This window comes from Hypomesus transpacificus, chromosome 19 (genome assembly GCF_021917145.1).
Source record: "Hypomesus transpacificus isolate Combined female chromosome 19, fHypTra1, whole genome shotgun sequence".
In the NCBI taxonomy this organism is placed as follows: domain Eukaryota; kingdom Metazoa; phylum Chordata; class Actinopteri; order Osmeriformes; family Osmeridae; genus Hypomesus; species Hypomesus transpacificus.
This window is the reverse complement of record NC_061078.1, coordinates 8,210,259-8,235,790: the sequence shown is the minus strand read 5'-3', so window position 1 is coordinate 8,235,790 and position 25,532 is coordinate 8,210,259. Positions and strand designations below refer to the sequence as shown.

General features: G+C 45.6%; 1 protein-coding gene across 6 annotated transcripts; it reads right to left on the bottom strand.

The window, feature by feature from the left end:
* Positions 1 to 647: 647 nt before the first annotated feature.
* On the bottom strand, positions 648 to 25,207 carry tle3b (TLE family member 3, transcriptional corepressor b). 6 transcript variants are annotated; one of them, XM_047042695.1, is made up of 22 exons: positions 24,762 to 25,207; positions 24,082 to 24,317; positions 23,290 to 23,390; positions 22,996 to 23,059; positions 21,643 to 21,687; positions 16,027 to 16,089; positions 15,713 to 15,817; positions 12,453 to 12,482; positions 10,616 to 10,820; positions 10,278 to 10,294; positions 7,488 to 7,610; positions 7,287 to 7,337; positions 6,563 to 6,715; positions 5,326 to 5,458; positions 4,998 to 5,170; positions 4,258 to 4,334; positions 3,901 to 4,150; positions 2,443 to 2,690; positions 2,029 to 2,176; positions 1,790 to 1,940; positions 1,547 to 1,623; positions 648 to 1,209 (listed from the first exon to the last, which is right to left on the bottom strand). In XM_047042695.1, the coding sequence occupies exons 2-22, from the start codon at positions 24,103 to 24,105 to the stop codon at positions 1,102 to 1,104; spliced, it is 2,346 nt and encodes a 781-aa protein (XP_046898651.1). In that variant the 5' UTR covers positions 24,106 to 24,317; positions 24,762 to 25,207; the 3' UTR covers positions 648 to 1,101. The 6 variants fall into 6 exon arrangements, with proteins under 6 accessions (XP_046898651.1, XP_046898645.1, XP_046898647.1 ...); XM_047042689.1 differs by lacking the exon at positions 12,453 to 12,482; XM_047042691.1 differs by lacking the exon at positions 12,453 to 12,482 and having other exon boundaries at positions 10,616 to 10,817.
* Between the last annotated feature and the right edge of the window lie 325 nt (positions 25,208 to 25,532).

Below are 25,532 nucleotides of genomic sequence, written 5' to 3'. Positions count from 1 at the left end.
CAGGATCTCCATCATAAGATAATGATAAGCAATAAGATAAGTATGTTAGTCTATGATCAAGATAATTTAATATCAAGAGCACTCAATATCTCATTCAAATTGTGTCAGGCTGACCAAAAAAGCCTGTCATACAGTCAACACCTGAGTTCCAACTGTGTGGAACTTTAAGTCCAATTATAGAAATGACGTCCAGAAACAGACTTCTTCAGTAATCCAAAATTTACGAGACGGCATAAAAGGGCACAGACAAGTAGTAAACTTTTTTTTTTTTTGATTTACAACTCCCCTTCTTGCAGTCCATCATGGCATCCTCGGAAAGACTTCTCCAGGAGTATCCCGTTTGGCAGGAGGTACTCACTTCGTCCTCCGAAAAAGAGTCCCCAAACTGACTTTTTCCCGTTACAATATCCATAAAATGTTACATTTGCAACTTTTCTTTCTCTTTATTCCGAAAGATGTCGCAATTACCATAAAAGGTCAACTCTGCAGAATGTGAAAAGCAAAAAAACCAAACATTTGGATCGAAATTGCAAAAATATACAACAGACATCCCTAGTCTTTTCTCCTGTTAATGTCAGGCATGAAGGAAAGGTGAAAGAAAATCCATCACAAGTACACCAGGACAAAAAATATATATATTTATAATATATATTTATAAAATGTTTTTATTTACTCCAATATGTACACTTTTCACAAGTCATCCAGGGAGCAACAGTTTCAGATGAAGCACCGCTCCATCTTGTCACGTTACGGACACATTTTCATTGCAGTGTAAAAATTAAAAAAATATGCTTAACCAAGCCCAGCAACAGACCCAAATTTAGGAAGGACACAAAAGAACAGCGGGGGCAGATTCAGCCTGAATCAAAGTGACAAAATCGCAATAGCCAGGGTTGACTAATCCAGGGCAGGGTAAAATGACTCAGCATCCGACCATTGTTTATAGTAGTAGAAGTAGTAGTCCAATCCTGGGTAGTCTATACAGGGGGGAGGGGGGGGACCGAATGAAGGCTTAGTCAGGAGGAGACACAGGAGGGCTCGCAGCTCCCTTGTCTGGTCATTAGAAGTGCTCAAGCTGAACTATTCCTGCAGGCTGTCTAGTTAGTAGATGACCTCGTAGACGGTGGCCTTCTTGTCTCCAGAGCCCGTCACTATATACTTGTCATCTGCTGAGATGTCGCAGCTCAGGACAGAAGAGGACTCTTTTGACTGCAGAGATAAAGGAGAGGAAATAAAGTGTCAGATACCTCAGTTCCGTAGTTTCTCCATTGCTCCTTCAAGCTAATCCCATCATCTGGAATATGTGAAAGATGAAAGCCAGATAGTGCTAATGCATATTTCTGTTATTTCTCCCATATCGCTTGAGAAACATCAATACTTCATTTTAAACCAATTCCAACAGCAAACCCCTACCAAACATTTCCCTATCTGCCTTTCCTAAAATTGTTTGTGTGTATGCCCTTTTGAAACCAAACACATTGGGAGCACACACACACACTTTCCACTTACTGCCCGGGTGAGTAGAGGAGATATTGATTGACTTTACCTGGAATATGCTGGCGCCGTAGGGAGTCCTCCAGGCATTGAGGAGGTTGTCCTTGCCCGTGCTCACAAACCATTTACCTTTTGACACATGAAATGAGAGAAGGACCGTGAGGAATCAGTGGACATGGTGTGAAAAGGAAAGACAGGGTCATGGCCATCCTTACGGGATTGGTCTGCCCCGTTGGATTTCAGCTAAAACTACATACCTACAAGGGTGCAATTGAAATTTACTTCAAAGTCTTACCACAGTAGGCAAACTTGAGGGAGAGGACGCAACTCTCGTGGAGGTGCAGCTGGTACTTGTCAGGCTTGGTGTGGTGGAGCACCTCCACATTGCTGCTCTCCATGCCCACTGCCAGCCACTCACCAGTGGGACAGTAACCTAGCGAAAAGATCTTAGAGGTGGAGAAGAAAAGGAAGAAGATGGATGTCAGTCTGCTTGGGGGTAAGATGTAATCATGAAAAGATTGTGTGTGTGTGTACCTGGGAGGTGAAGTCGTGCTGCTGCAGCTGCCGGCCCTCCCGGAGGTCCCAGGAGCGCACAGTGTTGTCCAGCCCACCAGTCCACAGCTTGGTGCCGTCGTGGGAGATATCAATGCAGCTGGCGCCATCTGTGTGGCCCTGGAACTGCCTAAACCCCCACCATGGAGACATAGGTTAGTCATGCCTGGTGAGAATCTGGAAAGTGCATGAAATCTACGCACAACTGAGTTATGCCCAATGTACTACCCCTGATACATTAGACGTATTTATTTCAGCATCACAGATATAGAAATCACCCTCAAGATTAGCTGTAGCAAGATTGAGCTCCTCAAGCAAAACACGTCATCAGGGCAACATTAACATGATCCTCAGACCCCCCCCCCCCCCCCCCCTCTTGCTGATGCGCTTGCTCACCTAACCAGCGTCTGGTTGTGCAGGTCCCACACAGCGATGTTGCCGTCGGAGCAGCAGGAGAAGCAGACCTTGGCGTCGGGGCTGATGGCCAGGGCGTAGCAGGCCGGGGCAGAGGAGGTGAGCTCTGCCTTGATGCGTGGCGTCTGGGAGGCCAGGTCCCAGATGGTCAGCGTGCTGGCCTCACCGCCCACGATGAGGGTGCGACCATCCGGCAGTAGCTTGCAGGAGCGGATATAATTGTCACGATTCTGGAACAGACACAAAAAAGAAAATGATTTAGCTGTGCTTCACAGTCAGCGAGTTGACAATCATCATGACAGAGTTTCTTTTAAGCAAAAAAATAGTCTCTTGTTGGAGACTAGAGAGGCTTTCCCTGACAAAGTGAGTGGTTTGAATGCAGCTTCCTCAGAGTGTGAAGGGAGGCTTGTTCTTAAGGAAGGAGGAAAGACAGACCAGGCCTGGCCTTGGTCCATGACTGAGATTGTGTATGAGAGATCAATAGTGCTGTCGGGCCGCTCTCAGTTGAATTAAACATCACTCTGATGGCTATATAAGATCAAAACACCAGCACTCTTCCAGTCTAGGTCTCTCCTAGTCTGCCATTAGGAAGCATGGCAGGAGCAGCTTGACAGTATAAAATGTCACGAGTGACATTTTATATCAAAAACTAAGCAAATGACTAACAGTCAGCAGTGTTTCCCCTAGGATTTTTTTTTGCAGTGGGGGCAGGTCAGGTCATTTGCAAGAACTATAGACTAATACAATAACAGGCTTAAATGAACTGACAACATAAGTTATGCGCATGCGCAATCTCAACTGCGCTGTGAAGCGCGTCTGTGCTATTCTCCGACATGCGCTCTAACAATCACGGCTGATAGACGGCCTAAAATTGTGTACAGCTCTAATTCTGATACCGTGGCGGCAGAAATTTAACCATGGCGGGCCGCCACAGTAAAATCAACATAGGGGAAACACTGGTCAGTATAATGGCGGGAGAGGGTGGGCTAGAAGAAGATTGTTCTTCAGGGATTTTTTCCCATTGGGATTAGTTCGATCCAGCGGTCAAACTGATTTATTTATTTGGCAAACTCCTCTCCACACAGAAATGGTTTAGAATTAAAGTAGGGCATGGAGGTGGATGTGGGGTTCAAATGAGCCCACTGAGTGCTTGAAAAACTCTCAATGAGGTTAATAAATGTATAGTGATAGATGGTATGTCTTAGCCAATCAACACTTCAATGTCTCAAAGAGGTTACATATATTGTAAACACAAATATCCGAAGTAGCCCTGGTGCAATATAACCAACTGACAACTATATTTCTCCAATGTCGTACAAAGCCAATGAGCAAATTATTAGCCATCTCTAGGTGATAAAGCCAATAAAACAGTCATAAAACAGAGTTCATTGGGTTCACTTCATTAGGTTGTAATAGCAGCTGTGTATGAAGGCTCCCTACCAGACAGTCCAGCTGAGACACAGGGCTCTTGCTGCCTGGCTGACTGATGTCCCAGATCTTGACGCAGCCCTTGCCGCCAGTGTAGACATGGCGTGTGGGGTTACTGATGGTGACGGCACACACCACCTCGCCATGGCTCAGCGTGTTGATCTGGCGGGCGTGCCGGGGGATACCCGGTCCAATCAGCGCGTCTGGTGGAAAGGGCACCGGCTGCATCTGACCATCCGCGCTCACGTGAAAAGAATAAGCCCTGCGAGAAATGGAGAGGTGAACAACCAGAACCCACATGGATGATGCAGTAGGCATGTCCCTTTTAATCAGAGAGCCACATGTAAACACCTATGAATCACAACTCACGGTTTTCCTCCAGAGATGGATGTGAGGCTGGCTGGCAGGCCCGGGGCTCTCATGTGAGGGTGAGGATCAAAGCCCGCCTGAGGAAACATGGAGGACCTGCCGTTAGCATGTCGAGTAACAAACGGCTTAAAGCTGAGCTGCGTGGCTATGCTAAACTAGGTTTGGCTATCATTTAAATTCAGAACACATTTGGCGTCTTCATAACATGGCAGTGGATCATGTAAATGTATTCAAAAGGTTCAGATTCCCTTGCTTTGTTTGTAGTGTCAGCATAATGGCAATGGAAAGTGGCTTTACATAAAGCAACAACATCGCACTTGCTAATGCAAATGAGAGCCTAAAACATGTTCAAACACACTGGGACTGTGCGTTTTTTCTCTCCCTTCCAGCCATCTTGCTAACCAACATCAAAGCCATATAAATACGAAATATTGAATGAGTGAATTATTGAAATCGGAAATAAATGCTAGCTGCAAGTAATATAACATGCAAGTATTTTAGCCATGAGCAGAGTTAATTAATTCACTAGCACTAGCACACAGTTGACAACAGTACGCAACAAATACTTGCAAGGAACAGATAGGGGGGAGGAAACAAATAGAAAGATGTATTATGTGACGGAGCAGTTTCATGTTCATGTACATTTGGATCTGTCTATGTATCTGCACATAGTGATCCCTCTTTACAGCCAAGAGGGGAGGGTATGCTGGGTAGCCTAATGTTTCTTTCGGGGGCTGTACCATGGGCCCGCGCCCGTAAGCGGCCGCGGCTGCTGCGCTCATCTGGGGGGAGATGTGGAGGCCAGCGTAGACACCCGGGCTGGTCAGGGAGCCGTTCATCTCATGGTGGCCCATCATTGCGAAGGGCGTGGCATAGGAGCCGGCGATCAAAGGGGTGCGCAGGGCGGGAGCAGCTGGAGGGAGAGGGAAGAAATGAGGAATCTGGGATGGAAAACGTATTTTCTCCCAAACACTTGAGGCAACACTCAGTCTTGAGGACATGTTCATTTCATTCAAATGATATCTTCTCCAACATATTTAGAGTATTGGTACATGTGTGTGTACTTACTCAGTGCCTCCATGCCTGGGGGTTTCCCCATTATTGGCCGAAGCCCTGGAGTGGTGCTGGTACCCGGCGTGGGGACATCGTTCCTGGGCGTGGGCGTGTTGGACTTCAGGCCCGGTGTTGACGATTTATCATTCTGGGAGACACACACCAAAAATAAAACAGAGGAAGTGATGCAGAAGTAGTGAAAGAGGGAAACTGACTCAGAAGTGAGGCTAAATTCTAACTATCAGGATGCAAGGAGGGTGGGTCAAATCCAGTGTGACAATTTGAGTGGCGAGCTCAAGGTAATCCAATCTAACACTGACACTTCATTACAGCCTGCGGGGCCCTGGCTGGTACATAAACCTCTCTTTCTCTGAGCCAAAATCCGCTAACCCCATCACAGGGCTGGAACTGGAAAGCAAGATGGCCGCCCCGGTGGCATTTATCCCTCATTTTCTAGCATTTAATCCCAGGGCGCCTCCAGGACCTCGAGACAGAGCCGGGTCCAGTTAAGCATGTTGACATATCTGGCCAAGAGATGGGGCATAAATCTGGCATGGGATTGTGGAAAGTCAAGGGAAGGAGGGAGATACAGAACGAATGGATGGGGGGAGGAAGTGAAGGAAGGCAGGTTAGAAATTGAGGCAAGATTGTGAGGACAGGCCAGAGAGCAGGGAAAAACTGCAGCCTTACGTGGCTTTCTCCCTGAATTTGATGCTTAAAGCGACCTAGGCAAAAAAGGAGGGAAGGAGTGGAGTGACAAATCCCTCTAGTTAGGTCTGTAGTTAAGCACAGCGACATATCAGCCAGATAGGGTTGAGCCTGTCTGGGGGCAGCAAGACAGGATGGAAGGAGAGAGATGACAGGATGAAGACAAAGATGGTGGGGGGGTTGGGGGGGAACACTGGTGGGCAGGAGCAATCTCCCTGTCATAGCCCCTGGTTTATTTACAGCACTGGCTGGGAAAGCAATTGACATTTATTTCGTAACTCATAAAAAGAGATTGAGAGAAGCGGGACAGGGTTATGGATCTTCAGTGCCCCCCTCTGCTTCCCACTAGCTTCTAACCCCCTTTCAGCAGTCAACAGCAAAAAATCCCATGTATTAGTCCTTCAAACACACACACCCACTTTCCTAAGGAACCCCCCTCCCCCTTTTGCCTGTCAATTTTCTCCCTTCAAAGCTTCACCCACACCCAATAGAGCACCAACTAGCCTGCACACACACGTCATCTCCAGTCCTACCAGACACTTACGTGGGCATGGTCCTTGGCTTTGGAGGAGGGTGTGCTCCCAGAGGAGGCCACAGAGGCGGGGCTGTTGGGCGTGTCCTTTTTCAGGGTCCGCGATTTGTCAAGGCCATTCTCTGGGGGGGAGTGGGCAGGGCTGGCTCTAGGTGTGGCAGGGTCCTAAAGAGGGAGGAGTGAGTGAGTGTGAGTGAGTGAGTGAGTGAGTGAGTGAGTGAGTGAGTGAGTGAGTGAGTGAGTGAGTGAGTGAGTGAGAGAGAGAGAGAGAGAGAGAGAGAGAGAGAGAGAGAGAGAGAGAGAGAGAGAGCACATGCAACATATAGGTCAAACAAGCCAGGGCCATGTGCCAATGTATTTATTTTGTATAACATGTTTGAATTCTACCACTGTCATTTGCTTCAGCGTTCCTTTTAAAAGGTGGTGTTTATTTGGTGGTGTTTACTCAGACAAAAGTGTTTGTTCAAAATGCTAAACAAATCACTTGCAAAACAAAAGGTTTACACATGGTTCACACACACCCAGTGTCTCAGTGGTTGAGACATAACAGGTGTGGCGGGTGTAAATCGGTTCTGTCAGTTCTCATTGCACAACAAAAGCAGCGTTCATTCACTGCACAATGTTCAGATTGTGGCTCCACAGCTTTAACGACAAATCTCACACATGCACTTTCACACAGAGAAATGCACACATCCTCATAGACTAGACAAACTCACTCACACACAGTTGCTCTCACCTCATTGGATACATCCACGACCAGGTCGTCACTCTTGTCCCCGTCACTGTCCTATAGAAACAGACAGTTGATTTAGTCTGTGTGTGCGCGCCCCCAACTGTTTAACTGTGTGTGTACAATGCGAGTGTGTGTAGTACAGGTCTGTGTGAACACTTAGGTAAGTGCACGGTGTGTTTGTGTGTGTGTGTGTCTACCACTCACGTATCGGCTCATGCTGTCCTTCTCCTCCACCTTGCGTTTCTTGGAGTCCATGCTGTAGTCGGAGGAGCCCCGGTGCTTCTCGCTGGCCGCCCGCAGGCTGTCTGACGGCGACACCGAGTTATTCTGCAACAACACACACAGAACGGTTGGTGAGGCCAACAGTTTGACTGAACCCTTTCACACAATTGTGGACGATCCCACTATTATGATTTGGGTTATCTGCATAATGATCGCAGTATTATTTTAAAGTAACATCATTTGATGGAGTACTCCAGATTGCGTGGGTAAGCCTATAAAATGGCTGTGTAGATTTCTCAGGCAGCCTTGCACCTATCCCGTCATTTCAGATCTTGATTTGTCTCAAGAAAAAAAAACGACCCAGTAAAGTGAATCCAACATGGGGCTTAGTGCAGTGAGCGCCATGCCCTTTTTTCGGAGATGGAAGAGCCAGCTTAGAGCAGACATGCCCTGCAAATCTTGAGGCGGGTGAAATAGTCACAATATTGACTAAGGATCAAACTGGCCCAGGGAGGGGAGAGAGGGTGTGTTGGACAGGGCAGGGATTCTAGGAAGACCTCTCAGTCGCCAAGGCAATGGAGCGATGAAACAGCCGGGGCAGCTGAGCAAATTGTGAGAGACAATCTGAACACACACACACACACACACAAGTTCAAACACATACACAGATCTGGACTGTCCAAACCAACCTTGGAGGACAATAAAAACACGCTTCAAAAATCACCATGATGTCTGATACACTCTGCGTGAAAGTAAAAAGCTAAGGCGGCCCAAATCTATTTTCAAGCCACACACTTAAATGGTTGGAGCAGACACAAACAATCTCACAAAAACAATGGCAAACAGAAATATACAGATGGTAACCTAGCGAGTGTATGTCCTGATTTATTTTCCTTCCTCATATAACACACACACACACAAGAAAAGAACACAAGCTAACAAGCTAACCCTTTCTCAAAGGCTGTTGTGGTTGAACGGACGACTGCCAAGGAGTTTGTGAGTGTGTGTTCTGACCCCACACAGGTTGGCACACTGCCAGGACAACCCTGTGGTTCTACATAAACAAAGGGCCTGAGAGTGACTGAACGACAAAAAAAAAGAATGAGTGACAAGAGAGAGTAAATGAAAATCTGAGAGAGGGGGCACAGAGGGAGAGGGGGCAAGTAGCAAAACAACCGGATGAAAAAGAAAGAGATGGGTGATACAAAAGGTGCCTACAGAGGGGGAAGGGGTGAAAGAGAAACAGCAAGAGAGAAGAAACAGAGAAAGAGAGGAAAGGAACCTGGCATCTAATGAGAGCCCAGCAGAGTTCCCCACTTCTGGGTATGCCTGGACGGGTTGGCAGATTGGCATCTCTTCAGAGCCAGGCAGTGGAGCTTTAGGCTGGGCAGAGCCAGCCTGATAGTCCCTGAGGCCAGAGCTGGTGTGTTTGTGTGCGCGTGTGCGCATGCGTGCCAAGACCAATGCTTTCAACCTGTTTGACAGCCCTGTGCTTTCATTGGCAGGAGAAAGAGAGAGGGAGTGGCCCGTCTCAACCCTTTGCCTCTTGAAAGAAACCACTTGGCTGAGAGCGAGGGAGAGTATTAGGAAGTGCAAATAAACGGGAAGGAAGAAAAACGAGACAGAAGGATGAACTTAAGATCTGGAATAGGGAAGCGGAGGATGTGGTTGGGTCAGGTTGAGCGAGCATATTCTCCTCAGTGTGTCCTCCTCTTGTGGAATGCTAGTCTTCCTAACTCTTGAAGCCAAACCGGACCTCCCCTTTTTCTTTCTTTCCCTCCCTCAATCGGGCTCTAAATATATACATTAATGTTGCCTTTGTCTACAAAAAAACGCCCAGCCTGTCTAATCCTGTGACCTTTTATGGCGTGCTTACCAGCGACTCAATAACCTGCGCTCGCCTCAGACGGCCCCTATCAGGTGACCCGAGACAAGCAGGGGTGGAGTGAAGGTTGGCTGGGCCTAGTTAGTGCTAGTGCTGCTAACCGCTAGGTTACTTTGGGGGTGTGGGGCGGAGGGTTCAGTTCCCTTCAGACATGACTGCACCCATTCAGGCTGGCCAGTCAATGGGAACTCAATCGGACAGAGCCGTGCCCCTCGCTACCCCCACCCCCTTCTCCCAACACCACCACACACCCCTCGCCTACGGGCTATCAGAGAGATTTAAGCCAGTCTAATAAACAGGAGCTTTAACAATGCAGGGAGCAGGGGCGATTTTCTCTCTGCGTCCATAAATATGTAGTGGAAAGGGGGCAGAGAGAGGGGATAGAGATGAAAAAAGAGATATAAAAGAGGCGTAGAGAACATGGGCTGAATGCACAAGGAAACAAAAAATTGTTATTTACTTAAAAGGTAAAGATGGAAAAACTAAATGCATGTTATAAGATAAGGAGTGATTGAAATAGTAGAAGAAAAGACAGGGCTACAGTAAATCCTTTAAGATGGAAGGAAAGAATAAGTATTTTTTAATTGTGATGAAATGAGAGATACTAATCCACACCCTGTGGTTCAAGTCATTATCCACCAGGATTAGACGCCACCAGCTTAAATCAAGACTTCATTTTCCATTCATCGGTTGATTTCAAGGAGGCTTAACGCTGAAGAAAAAAAAATACTGTGCTTTTGACTCACCGAGTGCAAATCGCTAACAAGGGATCTGAGCTCAAAGTCTATGCAAAATGTGCCTAATCATCAAACAGATCCAAAACCAATGTCAAGTTATGTGTTGCTGGGAAAAGAAGGGAGGTTGACAGATGTCAGGTGGCAACTTACCGTGCTTGACTCCCGCTCTGTCACCAGAGGAATATCCAGGAGGGAGGGAACGGATGATGGGCCATGGGAGAGAAAAGACAAAACAGATGATTAGGAAGCTTGTTAAATATCTCATTTAAAAGCAGAAATTCACTCTGATGTATTCGATTTTTCATAAGTTCACTCTGCATATTATGGAACATAAAGAGACATATCATATAAGCCACTATACATTATGTCCACTGTAAAGACACAGTGGTGGCAGTTGTGAACAAGAATATCCCTTTATGCAGAATCAACATGACATTACCATTATGTGGCATAACCAAAATGGCCACCACACAATATGCCATTCTCACCTCTGTGCTCCAGGTCGTGGTGGTTCTTCTCATCTTTCACAGGGAGGTGGGCCTGGCTGCCCAGGGCGCCTAGTGCCAACAGGCCTGCGCCCGCTCCTGGTACTGGGGGAATGCCCGGGGGCTGGAGACCCGATGGGTGGGGTGGCAGCTGAATGGGAGGGCCGTGGGCAGCGTGAGAGAGGTGCTGTGCCTGGAGCTGCTGCTGCTGTTTGGAGAAAACAACAGTGGGTTGGCTGGGAAAAGGATCCAGGACCGGCTAATATTGGGCTTCAGAACTTTCGGGGAGTTATTATTTAGCTCAGTGCAACATTGTGAATAACTGTTATTCATCTGTACTGATATCAGAAGCATTCTACACATGTATTCAAGATGTAATGTCTAATGAGGAATGTATGTCAACTGTCACACTTGCACCCCTTTGACTACAGCAATACAAACTTCCTAAAACTAAAACATGTATGTTCAAAAGGCACAAACGACACCAACTCAGAAGCAGTATCATGACTTTCATGCAGAATTCTCTTTTTTAACTACTACACATTAATAATTAGTAAAGCAACCACAACAAAACTCACTTTGGTTAAAGGCCTCTTGTAAAATGCTCCCCACATTTATATGCTATTCTAAAGGCGCATGAAAATCATTCAACACCCTGACAATGCAACGCAGCACCCAGCCCCCACATACCCACACAAACACACACACTCAGCCCTCCCAGGAGCCTGTCAGTGTCTGAGAGACTATGGAGGGAGTCAAATGGCCTCCAGCCAAAAGGGAAGCAAGTGCTTTAAAACAAGGTTAAATAACACTTAGCACATCCATCAACTGCCACCCTACTCCACAATCCCCCCAAAATCCATCTCCTCTGTGCTAGCATTGCCTTTGTCCATTTTGTCCAATCAGGAAAGCAGACATGTAAGGTGCATAGGGCTTAGGCCTTAAAGAACCAGAGTTAATTTAACTTTGCCATTAAGGACAAGCCTATTACCTAGTATTGCTCATTAGCTTGAGCCAGGGAAATAAAATCATATAACAAACACAACCAACATGGACAAGGGGTCGTTAATCAATATTATACTGGTCTTCTGTGAAGTAAAGGCCCATTTGTGTGATGGAAGGGAAAAAATAATTACCCAAATGTGACTGCAGTGAAGTGAAAGCAATAAGGAAGAATAGGGAGAGTACAGAAATGAGAGAGATGGGGGGGGGGGGGGGTATAGATAGAGCATGGATGTCCCTGTTGAGCATGCCTAATGAGGAAGCATGCAGAGAACATCAAGAAGCCTCATTAACAAGCCGAGGGGAGAGGGGGGGGGCTAACGAAAAAAGAACAAAATAAATGACTTCTAATGCAATATTCCTGGATTTTCTCTTTGCCATTTATCTTTTTATATTTGTGTAAATGTCTACCAAAGCTTGTGGCCCCTTGCTGTGGGAGCCACAGAAAACAGGCCATTAAAGCGAACTAAGCTCCCACACATCATTACTGTCAGGTGGAACTAACATCCTAGTACACTACACTAGCAAAGCTCACTGGCAGACAACCAAACAAACATGGCAACAACTGACTGGGATGCAACCTAATTCTTTTAACCTTTCTTCCTCTCTTTTTCTTGATTGGCTTTGACTGAACGTTCAGACCTCATCAAAGTCCAGCCTCTTAACCCCCAAAAATGGGGTTGCCCGTTTTGAGTGTCATTCATTGCATGCTTTCACTCCAACTGTACTATATCATCTCTTGTTGCAAAGCCCTTGGCATGCTTTAGTAGGCAGCAGTTATAACACATGTCAACACATCCACACATCTTTACATTCCCACCCTCTCCCAAACACTGACCATCAAGGCTGGGTAGACAGCATGTTGCTGCTGATGAGTTAAAGAGAGGAAGGTAAGAAAAAGCCCAACGTAGCTCAACAGGTACTACCACAGGTACTGATATAGCTAGGCTATTAGTGAAAGTCATGCTAGCTAGGCTAAACACATAATTATGATAGGATAACCACTTTGCTGCTAATGCTAAGCTAAAACATGTAGGCTACTACTAATGCTAAACAATAAGTACTGTACCCAAATGGCAGCAGATGACAGAGTGAAATGTACTCACTCAGTCAACACTTATTGGATAGAAATGAGACCTACAAAAACGAAAGAGGACCTGTAATGGCTGTAAATAACGTTAACGCGGCAAACAAATCAATACTGTTACTTTGTCTTCTGTAAGGCCCCTACGCAGTAGGGAGGCAAATGGCAGTCAGTGAATAGTATTATAAATTTAAAACAGAAATTCAAAATGGACATCGAGCACATGTCTGAGGAAGACCAATAACAGACACTAATGTTTAACAAGAACACGAGTTTACTGTGTTAGATAAGTAACGTTCCAGCAGTCTGTTAACCATTATCTAAGCAGGAACCATGTGCTGAAACCTAGTCACTGTGACTCATAGGCTGGACATAGTGAGTGAGTAACTTTACGCCATATTCCAGAGCATCCCATTGCATCCTATGACGGCCTTACAGGGTTTGTACATTCAAGATACCATTTTGGGTGTGTTCTAAATAAATTAAGTCAAAATCCATAACGCGTTTATCACATCGCACAATAAAGAGATTGATTTAGTGCATAGTCTCAATGGGATTGGGCTCTGGTTTTTATCACCATATATAAACTTGCTTTTGGAGATTTATCATACTTAGCCATTGTGGAAAGCCCCCAGTGTAAATACAGTCCAGTATACTGACTGGCAGTGCCATTAACATCGCTGGTCTCAGTTAGTATTTAGTATTTATTGGTCAATGATAACCTCTGTCTGAAGGACAGATTAGCAGGTTGTAGATATCCCTAGATAAGACTGATTAGGTCTCCAGGAACACCTGGAAACAGCTGAGGGGGCTTTGGGACTTGGGACAGAGGTCAAGGTGTGTGTGTCTGTGTGTGAGAGAGAGTGAGTGAGTCAGTGTTTTTGCTGTAGTAATACTGTGCTTACTGCCTGCCATCAGGCACAGTCAGTACTTTTCTTGGTGTTCTTGTTTGGGTGTTTTATGTGTCCCTTTTATTTTAGGGGTGTGTGTGTGTCAAATTCCCCACACTCATCCATCTCTTCTGTTATAACTACAGCAGAAGGATGCCAAATACTGACTGTCTCAGATTATCATTGGATAATAACCCCCCCTGGCCTTGGCCTTCCTCCACCGATCCCCCTGGCAGCCATCTCTCCATCCCTCTCTCCCTGTCTGCCCTCACCCTCTCTCCCTTACAGAGGAGATGCATAGGGATTGATCTCCTGCCCTTGCTCCCGCCAACAAATAAAACCTTGTTTTCATAGTGTGTGTGTGTGTGTACACAGCCTGCCTGCCAGACGCTCATCAACATCTTGACAAAACACACCTCTCTAGGTGTGTAGTGTTTGTGTGTGTGTCCACGCCATGAGCAAGCTCACTGGCCCATCCCTTTCTTAATGTGTGACCAGTACACACACATAATGAGTATAGACAAGGCCACATATCTTATGCTTTTCTCATATTTGTCATGATATGTGGATCAGCGGCAGTAGTTTTAGTCTACGTGCTGTAGCACCTTATACAATTAAAGTTAGGTGTAATCGGAGCGAAAAAGCCAATGTTCTGATAATGGCCTGATGGACTTGGGATTTAGCCTGGTCCTAACCAGACCCTCGTACATTTCATTTGTACAGAGGGTCTGGGATGTCTCGATTGACAAACGTTAACTTCCTTGAAGGCGGGTCCTCTGTTGAAGTTTAAAACTATTGGATCCGCCCAGAGCCACACTGATTTGCCATAACCAATCGCAAGCGTTCGCCTTAGCCAACTCCTTCACCACTACTGTAACGGAGCTAGCTGCCGTAGCTGGAAAATCAAACTTTTCCCGAACCCTGTGGGGAGGAGGGCCACAACATAATGGCCATCACCATCACCAAAACTCAGCAAGGAATGTTCTTGCTCCGGCTTTAACCTATATTCGGCAGCATTGCCACAACGGCAGAATAGTTTCGCTCGCATCTTTCTCCGCCGCCATTACTGAACTACTCAAACAAGTGCACGACATTAACGTCATCGTTCTCAGCCACTCCCTCTGTTCGCTGATTGGACCTACAAAAAATTTGTTTCTGGAAACTGACTTCAGAACCGACATCCCAGACCTAGTACAGAAGCAAAATCCAAATTCAGCGGAAGTACGTAGGAGGGCAGAGCCAGGCTACTTGGGATTAACCCTTCTGTCTACAACCACTTTGTTCATAACATCCATTTCAGGCCCTCTTAAAGACTGGATGTTTACCACTTTCAATGTCACATCAATAATGATGATCAAAATATTCAGCAACACTTTACATTAGGACACATTATGTACCATGTGACTACATAGCAATTTCTACATACCTACAATGTTTACTATGTAATAAAATGGAAATATGTATTACCGGTCAAGATGGTTATAAAAGTGTAAGCAGGCACAGTATGGGGTAGGAGTAAGGGTGTCAAGTGGAAAAGCCCTCCCTGAAAAGGCCAATCTCTGTCCCACCAAGTTTTACTTGTGTCATAACTTACTGCTAAATCGTAAACAAGTGTACCTACACAGCACTTCCTATAACTAGAACGTTGCTCTTATAGGTATTCCTAATCACATGGTAGTTATTGTAATCTTAATGTCAAATGTAAAAAAAAAAAAAAAAACATTTTAAAGTAGATAAATCCTATCAATAATGCATCACATACTCAAATCACAAACTCAAATCATAAAGACCATCACTGGCAAGGGCAAATCTGCACACGGGATGGGGTAAGCGACACAAGAACAGATGAGTTTTTAGAAAACATAACTTTGATATGAGTGTATGCTATAGTTTAAAGAAGGAACAATGGAACCTCAAACATAATTATGCCTATTTACCGTTTCCCGCGGCATGGTGTATAGATATGATACGTAGGACTACAGACTAGCACTATTAAGTGCCTACCCCCAGCTTTAGAGCTTGCAGGTCTACATTCTATGAGGGGTAGTCTGACAACCTCCCACTGTGCGTGCAGGTTTGCCCCTGGCCTGAGGTCAGATGGAGGTAGAAGAGGGGTATACACACGGTGAGGGGCAGATTTGGAAGTCCACGTACCCCGATGATGGCATTCAACTCGGTCATAGTCACCTGCTTGGCACGCTCAACAGCCTGGGCCACCTGCTGTTGGTGCTGAGGGAACACAAACAAACACAATGAATGTAGCAGAGAGTAGAGGCGGGTGTGTACACTTGTTTACAATACTCTGCACTGTAGAAGATTGTGTATTTGAGTTTAATTTTACAGTTGATATTCTTGGATATAGTAATGATATCAGTTTAGCTGTGCTGGCCAGACAGAACTCTGACCAGCAGTCTTACAAAGTTGTTCCAAACACTCACCTCTTGTGACAAGAAAGGCATGATCTGGGCGAGTATCGCATTAAGCCGCTTTGCAATCTCAGTCTGATAGGGAAAAAAAGAGAGACCGATAATCCTTTTAGATTTCCAGATGCAGATTTGTCTCTCAAGGTGTCCTTGTAAAATCGCTGTTACCAGACAGTGTATTCATCTCACCGCCAACGTAAACACAACAGGGTGTCATTCACTCAACAACATGCACATCCAACTCACACTTAAACACCTGAATGTTTCAAATGGTAATGACCCCCCCTCCAGTCTGTATGGAGGCCCATCCATTTCCAAGCTAAATGGGCACCACCTAAAGACAAACCAAATTTGGTCCCTCCTCCCCATCCCTGATATCCATTAGGCTCCCCCCCTGATTTCATTAGGAGACTGAAATATGCTAATAGCAGCTGGGCAGAAGAAGCCAAATGAGGGTAATTCTTCACAATTAGCACCAAGATAGAGAGGGAGACAGAGACAGGATGGCTGGCTGACTACTAGTATCCATCATGAACATCATTTGTATCGAGTGGATGGAGCGATTTTAGCAGAAGACTAAGATGATCCATCCCAGGCAGGATACCTAGACAGACCATCCCAGGACAAGAGGGACAATGAGAGAGAAGAGGACAACAACAAAAAAAGAATAACAAATACATGAATAAATAAGGATGTGAGGAGAAGAGAGCTCCCTCTCGTGATCTGACACTAAGGTCATCTGATTTGACTGTCCTGGGGGTGAGAAGTACTTAATGTATGTGAGTGTGTATGGTGGGTGCAAATATGGCCCTACAGGTGTACATTGGGGGAGGGGAGGTTTAACCTGTTGGCACTTTTTTTTTCTTTGGTTTGGCAATAACCTTGTTTGAGAGTGAGTGTTCTGAGTAATGGTGGTGTGGCTAGTAGCCTTTTGCATTCCTCTGGTTTTAGTCAAGTTTCAAAAGACAAGGGAGAACATTTGAATGGAAAGGGAAAAAATAGACAAGACCTCTGATCTTGCTTGTGTCATAATATGAATACACAAACCTTTCCAAACAAAATTAACAAAAAATACATCTGCAAATCGTGAAAATCCGCAAAAATCATCAAAAACATTTATTATGTTATTGGGATAATATATGAAACTTATTGGATCATAGAACCAAGAAGCCAAATCTGTCTCCTCCATCACCTCTTCCCTCCTTTCCTAACCTATCCACCCTGTGATTCTTTTCCATCCACATAACCCCTACCCTATTTCCTTGTGGTCACTCCCCCCTCTCCCCCCCCCATGCCTCATTCCAGAGCCCCTTTCCCCGTGTTGCCTGGGCAACAGTGGCAGGCCCTATCTGGGGCTGATCATTATGTAAATTGGGTCTGGGATTGACCATAACTGCCTGTAAAATCATATTAGGCGCACAGAGGCAGGTCATTAAATTGAATTTTGGGCCTGTCGATCAGATCGGCCCAGGAAATTTATGGGGGATTAAAAGGGGGGTACATGGGAGCGAGGCTGCTTGGCTCCATGTCTAGACATGGTGGGAGGGTGGGTTTGAGGCGGCGCACACACACACATCCCCCACTTGTTATTTGTTTAGGAAGTTTTGAACAGTTGGCTTTGAATTCCCTGTTAATCCATTGACCACTCCAATCTTCACATTCAAAATCAGTCAGTCAGTTATTTTGCCATGACACTAAATGCTACTCCCGCTCCTATCAACAGGTCTTGGAGAGGGTTTAAAGCCATGCATGAAATCCAGGTGGGTTTCTCAGTGTGTTTGGGGCCAGGAGACCTGCCCCCGGCAGGAGTAGCATATACACACCACTCGCTCTTCACGGCTGGTCGGCTTTGTCTGTGAAAGGCGAGCTGGAACGCCAGGTGCTCGGACAGCCGAGACTTTGACCCTTTCCCAGAGGTTGCATTCGGTGGTCCCCAGGGCTTCCCTGAAAACTTTGGCTTGCTAGTGGGACTGAATGAATGACTTCACAGGAAAAGAGCATCAACTTTTTGCCCCAAAAGTGTATGTATCAAGCTCTACTGTAATCTTGCAACGTCACGACAAGTGACAAAGACTTATTTTGGAAACAGTCAAACCTTTCACACGTTAAAAAGTGGAATAGGAACCAAAAGTGTGAAAGAGCACCTGAACGGCTCTCAGTTTACAATGTAAGCGTCCCTAGTAGGAGACCTGATGACAACGCGGTGGCAGAAAGGGCGCCTTTAGCCTCTGCTAGCCACCGCGGCTAAAAATAGGGTTGTTGTCGCTTAAAGCCAATGAAAACAGAGCCCTTGAGCTGTCTGAGGCTTTTCACCGGGCCTCCATAATTACAGAGTACTCAGAGCTGCTGAGCGCTCGCTTGGAGAGGCCCTCTATGCCACAGCCCCGTCAGTGGCAAGTGTTGAAAGCCATTTGGCTGTTTGTCGCTGTGGGCATTAGCATACTGGGAAGTGGAGGTAAGGAGGGAGGTGGGACTGATGAGGATTCAATTGGCGGGAAAACAAGGCATTGATGGCGTGGGGGTCAGAGGTTTTGGCGGTCCTGGGCTTTGGCTGCTCTGATGCCCACCCTCTACCCCTTTCCCATCGTTGCCCAGAGACCTGGTGTTAATACTGGGGGAGCAGAAGCTCACACCTCCTGAGTGAGGGGGGCAGAGGAAACATCTGTTTAGCATGAAAAAGCATACACACTCTGTATTTGCAGGAAGTGCTCAGATATTTTGACACAAAGAGGAGTCAAAAACCTGCTCTTGTTTATTGAAGCCAAATCTTGCCAGTAACCATCAACTCAGATCTGCTACCTGGCATCTCTGCTGACAACCTAATTGTGCAGATCCAGGAATAAAGTAGCCTATTTATTCATACGAATTCACCTAGTCTATGGATCTGTGCAGGGTAAAGACCAGAACCTTCTAATGGTCTGGGTCACACTACCAGGCCCTGACAGGCAGCACACATATGTGCATGCACACACACACCTCCCTTCTCTAGCAAGTAAAGAACCCCTTGTCATTAAAAAATCCCTCTCCAATTCCATTAAGGCAGGATAGGACCCAGAAAATATTTTTCTTTCATTATTCTGAAACCAGACAGTCTTTTCTTCCATAGCTCTGCATCAGGCACCAAAGAGCACTAAATGCTTGAGAGAACACACATTTTCAACAATGCTATAATTGTATTGTACTCTTCAATCTGATAATTCTTGGCTATTAATGAAGTTTCACAACCACTGGTAACCACTCTACACCCCTTGTAGCTAGACTGGGGAATGTGTGTTCACCCAGTAAGTTTGTTTTGGCTTACTGACAAGTCAACCATCATCACCTTGGCAAACAATTCCTGGAATCCTGTATAAATTATTCATTTGAACAAGCCTCCCCCATCTCTCTCTTACACACATACCCTCACACACCTCTCTCCTTCCATCTATATCTGCTCACCCACCCCCCACTCCCCCACCACCAGGACGGACACAGACAGGACTTCCCTTAATAAGCACTCTGAGCTTCGGAAAACCTAGTTTATTGACTGGCAGAGGAAGGAAATGAGCAAACATACACAAAAAAAATGGCTGTCTTATGATGAGAAAGGCCCAGGTTCTCAATGAACTGGACCCAAACTGGCTGAGACACAACTGGATTAATGAAGAGCAAAAAAAATTAAAGAAAACGCACATAACTGGAGAGAGAGAAAAAAAAAACAGCTGTACACTTGCACACACAGGGCACGTTACAGGAGAAGCCTAATGAGCTGCGCTAATTAAAATCATTTATTGACAGCGAGCGAGGGTGATTACCTCCGCCTGATGCTCCAGCATAATACAAGACGCTGTCAAAACAAATCACCCCCCTGGCTTCCATAGAGCCCTGTGCTCTGCTACCAGCCGCACGGAGGGTGCTAAGGTGGAGCTGGGAGTGTGTAAAAGACAATGCATGGGGAAGGGGGGGTAAGCTATCTGATCAGTGGTGGCAAGGGATATGCAGCATTGTACATATCCACACACATCTGTCAAAGTGTGTTTGTTAGCGCACTATTAACACCTGCACTACATAGCTTCTACACAGCTCCACTCAAATCTCAAAGGAAATGAGCATGGAGGTTTGGATAGGGAGGGGGGGGGGGGGGGTGTTGATGGATAGCCATGTTTTCTCCTTTACAAACTAAATCCCTCTAGCTGGGAAATAATATGCCTGCCTGCATCCAATAATCCGACCCCCTTCCCTCCTCTTTATCCCTTCCTCCTAGCCTCCCTTCCCCCCTTTCCTCCTCAGCAGCCCGAGATAATAGGGAGAGTCGAGGGCTTGTCTGTTTACCCCTCGCTGATGTCATCACAAACACTAGGCTGGAGGGATGAAGGGGAAGGAGTGGGATCATGCATTATTCAGATGGCTCACTCCACTCCGTGGGGCTTATTGATAAACAAAAGGCAAAGCTTGGGACCCAGCCAGTCGATTAACCTGTTCTCCTTCCCTTCTCCTTCCTTCCCTCCCACCCCCCACACCGTACTCTGTACACCCGATAAAAGGTGAAAGAATCCCTTACTGTGGGAAGTGGAGATGCTAGTTTGGATGTACACACATTCGCAAAATCACACTCAGCACCGCACACAGTCCTCATCTAGTAAATCGGGCAGTCGCTATTCCAATTCTCTATCTACCAACAGATGCCATTAACCTTGCAGGACCCCCCTGAGAGTGAGAATCATAAGGCCAGCCAGTCCTCACCAACACACACTACCCCCCCCATCGTTCATGCACACCCATGAATCACCATCACACCACTAACGACATGCAGGCTTTCATTCTCATCACGTAGTCAGAGAGGGGGTAAAGGGGGGTTGAGGGGAAGTGGGAAAGAAAGATGTAGAAATGAGGAAGCATGAAAGAGGGGGTGAGATGGCCTCTCTCTGTGCCTCTCGCCAAGTCAGAACATGATTAGCCAGAAGAAATTGCTGTGACCGTATCCCTGTATACAGATGTGTTATCAAAATGGCTTCTTTGGTAGAACAGGTGGGATGATGTGAACTCTTGACAGGCCCTCTCATTAGCCTATCAATACTAACCTATCAATACTGATTAACACATCCTGCAAGGCCTGGTGGTTGTGCAAAAGTGTTAGCCTAGTAAACTAGCGGCATCTTATTTCAGGAATGTATACACGCACGGCTCAGACAGGTCAGGTGTTTGTGCGCGCGCACACATTCCCTCAGACTCCCTGCCAAAGACTTCACTTTAATCTTATCAAAGCAGCCCCATCAAGCTGCCTGCTCTGCACACTATTTAGCCTGTCAGCGTTTTCATAGACAGGAGGGAGTCGCATGTGTGTGTGTGTGTGTGTGTGTGTGTGTGTGTGTGTGTGTGTAAGGCATTTAGGGATGTGGTTATAGACTAAGGTCAGACGTGTGTTTGAAAGAAAGCCTTCTCTTGAACAAACACAAAAGGTCCTTCCTACTGCTATCCAGTCCTAACCTAAAGACAGACACATGTACGCACGTGAATGCACACACAAACACAGACACACAGGTCAAACACACGTCATTCACAAAGGAGCCCCAAGGCCATTGATGACAACCCCAGTCCCAAAACCTTGCTTTGAAAAAGAACATTTAGAAATATTTGCTTTTAAGTACATACCTGTTTATGCATCTCAATGTTAAGCCCATAGGACATCTCGTAGTACTATTAAAAAAAGAACAAATATGACATGTTAATTCAGCATATGAACAGTGAGAGGAATATGCCAATTTGATGTAAAAAAAACTTTGGTTTTTCATCCTCCCTAGTTCTTTCATGACTTGCTATATGTCAGAGATGTCAAGTTCACAGGGGCAGGCTGTCTCAGCTGGAATGTTACTGATGGACACAATCTTCTACTCTGCTCTTTAGTTCTCCTTCATTCATCACCTCTCATCCAGTTTTTCCTCCCTCTTTCAGTTGAAAATGTCGTTAAAATGACTTTGCACAAATAAAATGTGTCTGCATGTATGTGAAGATATGAAACTCTTTAGGTAAGTATGGAAAGTATTGGGCTAGCATAGGCACAGACAGGAAACATGACTTGAGAGTTGGGGGACAGAAAGGTAGGACCTCACATAAGACTTCTATTAAAATGCTAACACTGTCAGTATGACAACAATGTGCAGTGCTTTTCAAAACAAGAGACAATTGCCCCTTGCCCCTCCCCTTTCTTCAACACTGTTAGATTGAGGTGTAAAGTAAACATGTACACTTAAAATACTTTGTACTGGCAAGTCAATTTAGATAAATTATGTTAAATAAATATTTCACACCATGTAGTGTATTTACGAACCTGTCGTGGGACCATGTTAAGTGTGTGTGTGTTCTATACCCGCCCCACTTCACTCTAAATAAAGCAGGGAGGAGCCAGAGAGCACTGCAGCTCAGCCCAGGAGAGGAAAATCAGCCCTAAATAATACGATTCACACACAAAGCCAGCAGCTCAGTCATTAACCCCTAGGGGGTCAGGGGAAGGGTGTGTGTAAGGGGGAAGGGTGGGGGTCGTAAATTTGGCACTGAAGCCATCCTCCCTTCTCAATAATGTGGGCCTCATCACACCGTGCAATTAACTAGCCATTTGCTGGAGTCCTACATCACACACCATTTTCTCCAATCACCTTGTTAGTCAGACTTGTCCTCATCTAATCACTTGCACCAAGTTGACCATCTTGAGTGGAGTTTAACATTGCAACAGCTAACACTGCTAAATCTGCTATTGTGCTTAAGCACAAAGATGAGACTAGTTATGGGGGTCCGATGGCTGAGCGGTTAGGGAGTCAGGCTATTAATCGGACAGTTGCCAGTTCGATTCCCGTCCATGCCAAATTTTGCCGAATCATGTGTCCTTGGGCAAGGCACTTCACCTTACGTTCCTCTGGGAGAATGTCCCTGTACTTACTGTAAGTCGCTCTGGATAAAAGTGTCTGCTAAATGACTAAATGTTATGAAGCGTGAAGGTTGTGTTCTCACCATGACATAGTGACGCTGCATCTCCGTCTTCTCATTGGCCAATTTGTCATATTCCACTTTCAAACTGGGAGAGATTATTTTACATTGTTTTTCATTTCAATAATTACACACTTTCCAAACATGCCAAGATGCTCTTAATAGGTTATCAGAATGTGTGTGTCAATGGAACCTGCATACAGCAGGTGTTATGGACAAAGCAGACATCCATATGTATCACCACACACATTCACACGGTATGGACTAATTGTTTACCCTGGAAAAAAACTAGTGCTAGAGTAGTGCACTTGTCATTACCTGTGGTATTGAGCTTGAAGGAACTGAAACTCGTCTTTGATCCTGTCGCATGACTCTGCCACGGTAAACTTGAATCCAGGCTGCCCCGGTTGATGAGGTGCCTAGGAACAAAGATCCAAATAAGACTATGACAAAACGGCACTACCACCACACCCATAACTAAATCTGTGGCATATCTAGAATAACATCCCTAACAATACGACATCTCGTTTTCTATTGTTGCCGTTTCATGTTAAAAGGATTTTCGCTCTAGTTGAAAGTTGGTTTGTCAGCTACGTTGCCCAAGCTTTCGTTCCCTTGAGCCCTTCCTGGTGGCTGCTTTCATAATTGTTGGGAGAACCCATTATCACTCTGAGCGCGCTGACAGAAGCGGATCATTGCATGCATCCTAAAAAGAACACGTTGGAGGGGGTCACAACATGCGCTTGGAAGAATTCCATGCATGTACCGCAATTATTACAACATCCGCTTGCTTATACGGAAACTACTCTGATAATTGAGAGTAATGTATGACAGGGGAGATCATTTTCTTACAGCATGTCTATACTGCTCGGGTTGTAATATGTTACCACAATTCCGAAGAAGTGAATAGCCTAGGTGTTTTCAGTTTCTATCCAGTCGAAACCTTTTGTCAATTGCTTGCATCATCTCCAGTTCAGTCGACATGGGAACCATAAATAGTAGGTTAAGGTGCAGGAGATCGCGAGCTCCTTGCTGACAAGCTAATTACTCTAAAAGCGGTTCATTAGCATACGACTTACAAACACCATTATAACAAGTGCTTCATCTTACCGGATGCCGGCCCTGTGGATACATGTTGTGTGTATCCTTTTTCAGTGGGAAATGGGGGGGGGGCGGGGGACGGGGGGTGTGGGGGGTTGAGTAATCCGAGTGTAGTAGCGGTTGTCCGCCACCCCTCCCTGTACAACCCAAGCAGTCAGACAAAGCCTAGTCCACGGCGATGGAGAGTGCACGTCGACCCAATCCCTGGATCTCTCTCGGTTTTAGTTGGTTGCTTGCTTCTTATGCTGTACCATCACAAACAAAGAGGAACTGATATTAGCGCTGGGTACTCGCTTGTAATTGCACAGAATAAGGCATAAAACATCTGTAGCACACACTACCATCATAGTTGACTGTCTTTCCAAAAATAAGGCCTACTTGGTAATTTAATCATAACAATAAACTGAGGAAGGAACTTGGACATCCACGTAGAACGTGCCTATTCAATAGTATTGGCTAATCTAACTTCAAAGTTGATACATTTATGATTTTATATTTCACTGCATATGTAACGTTTTTCAATGGCAGGCTATCATGACTGTGAAATAGAATCGCTTTGTTGCGAAAGTCTGTCAGCAGAATCAGCAATAATAAATAAATAAAAAAACACTGCGGCTCTCAGCGTAGCAGCCCACGAGCCACACCACCAGTCTTGTTAGACTGGTGCTCTTCATGTCTTCTGCTTTTACCTTTGTCTCGGTTGATTCCACTCTCTTCACAACGACGACAGTATTTTCTCAAATGCTCATATCGGCTCGTGACCTTCCTCCACGAAAGAAGATATAGGCCTAGTCGAAAAAGCATTCGCTGTTTACATGGAATCCATCTCCCAGACGAGTCCTTAGAAACTCTTATGATCTAGAGGCACCGCTCGCAACCTGCCTAGAGAAAACCTCCCCGATCGGACGTCGGGAACCCGTCGATTACGACGAGTTGTTAGCCGCTTAAAACTTCCAAGAAAGCGTTCCTTCTGTCGAGCAATAGTCGATTAATTTCCCAGTAAGTCCAGAAACAATACTTTCAGTTAGGAGGTTAAACGCACAAAGGTTTGATGTTGTAAAAGGTACCAATTGCTTTCATTCGATTCACCCAGTTCCTCCACCACTTGCTGTACCACACACAGACTGTGTACTGACACGAGGACTCAACTGCCGCGAGAGGGCTCCTCATACGCCAATCGGATTCTCCGAAGGAGCATGGTAACTTCGTCCAATCGGAGAGAGTTTTCCCCACGTGGGGTACAAAATACACTTGTGCTGCGATTGGACAGGGATACATGACCTCATATGTTCGCCATTTTGGATCTGAACTATCGTTCAACAAACAACTTTTAATAAACAATGTACTCACACCGATACTTACATGATATTGTTAAATTAATCATTTAAATATAATCAGAGGTTAGGCTTTACAAAAAATAATCTTTCTGGCCGGACGGCAATACAAATCTGTTTTAGAGG

Coding starts and splice junctions, on each gene's coding strand:
- tle3b (XM_047042695.1), bottom strand. CDS start 24,105: ATGTATCCACAGGGCCGGCATCCG. Junction 7,338..7,487: donor AGGACAGCATGAGCCGATAC/GTGAGTGGTAGA, acceptor CTGTTTCTATAG/GACAGTGACGGGGACAAGAG. Junction 4,335..4,997: donor CTTACGGGCGCGGGCCCATG/GTACAGCCCCCG, acceptor ATGTTTCCTCAG/GCGGGCTTTGATCCTCACCC.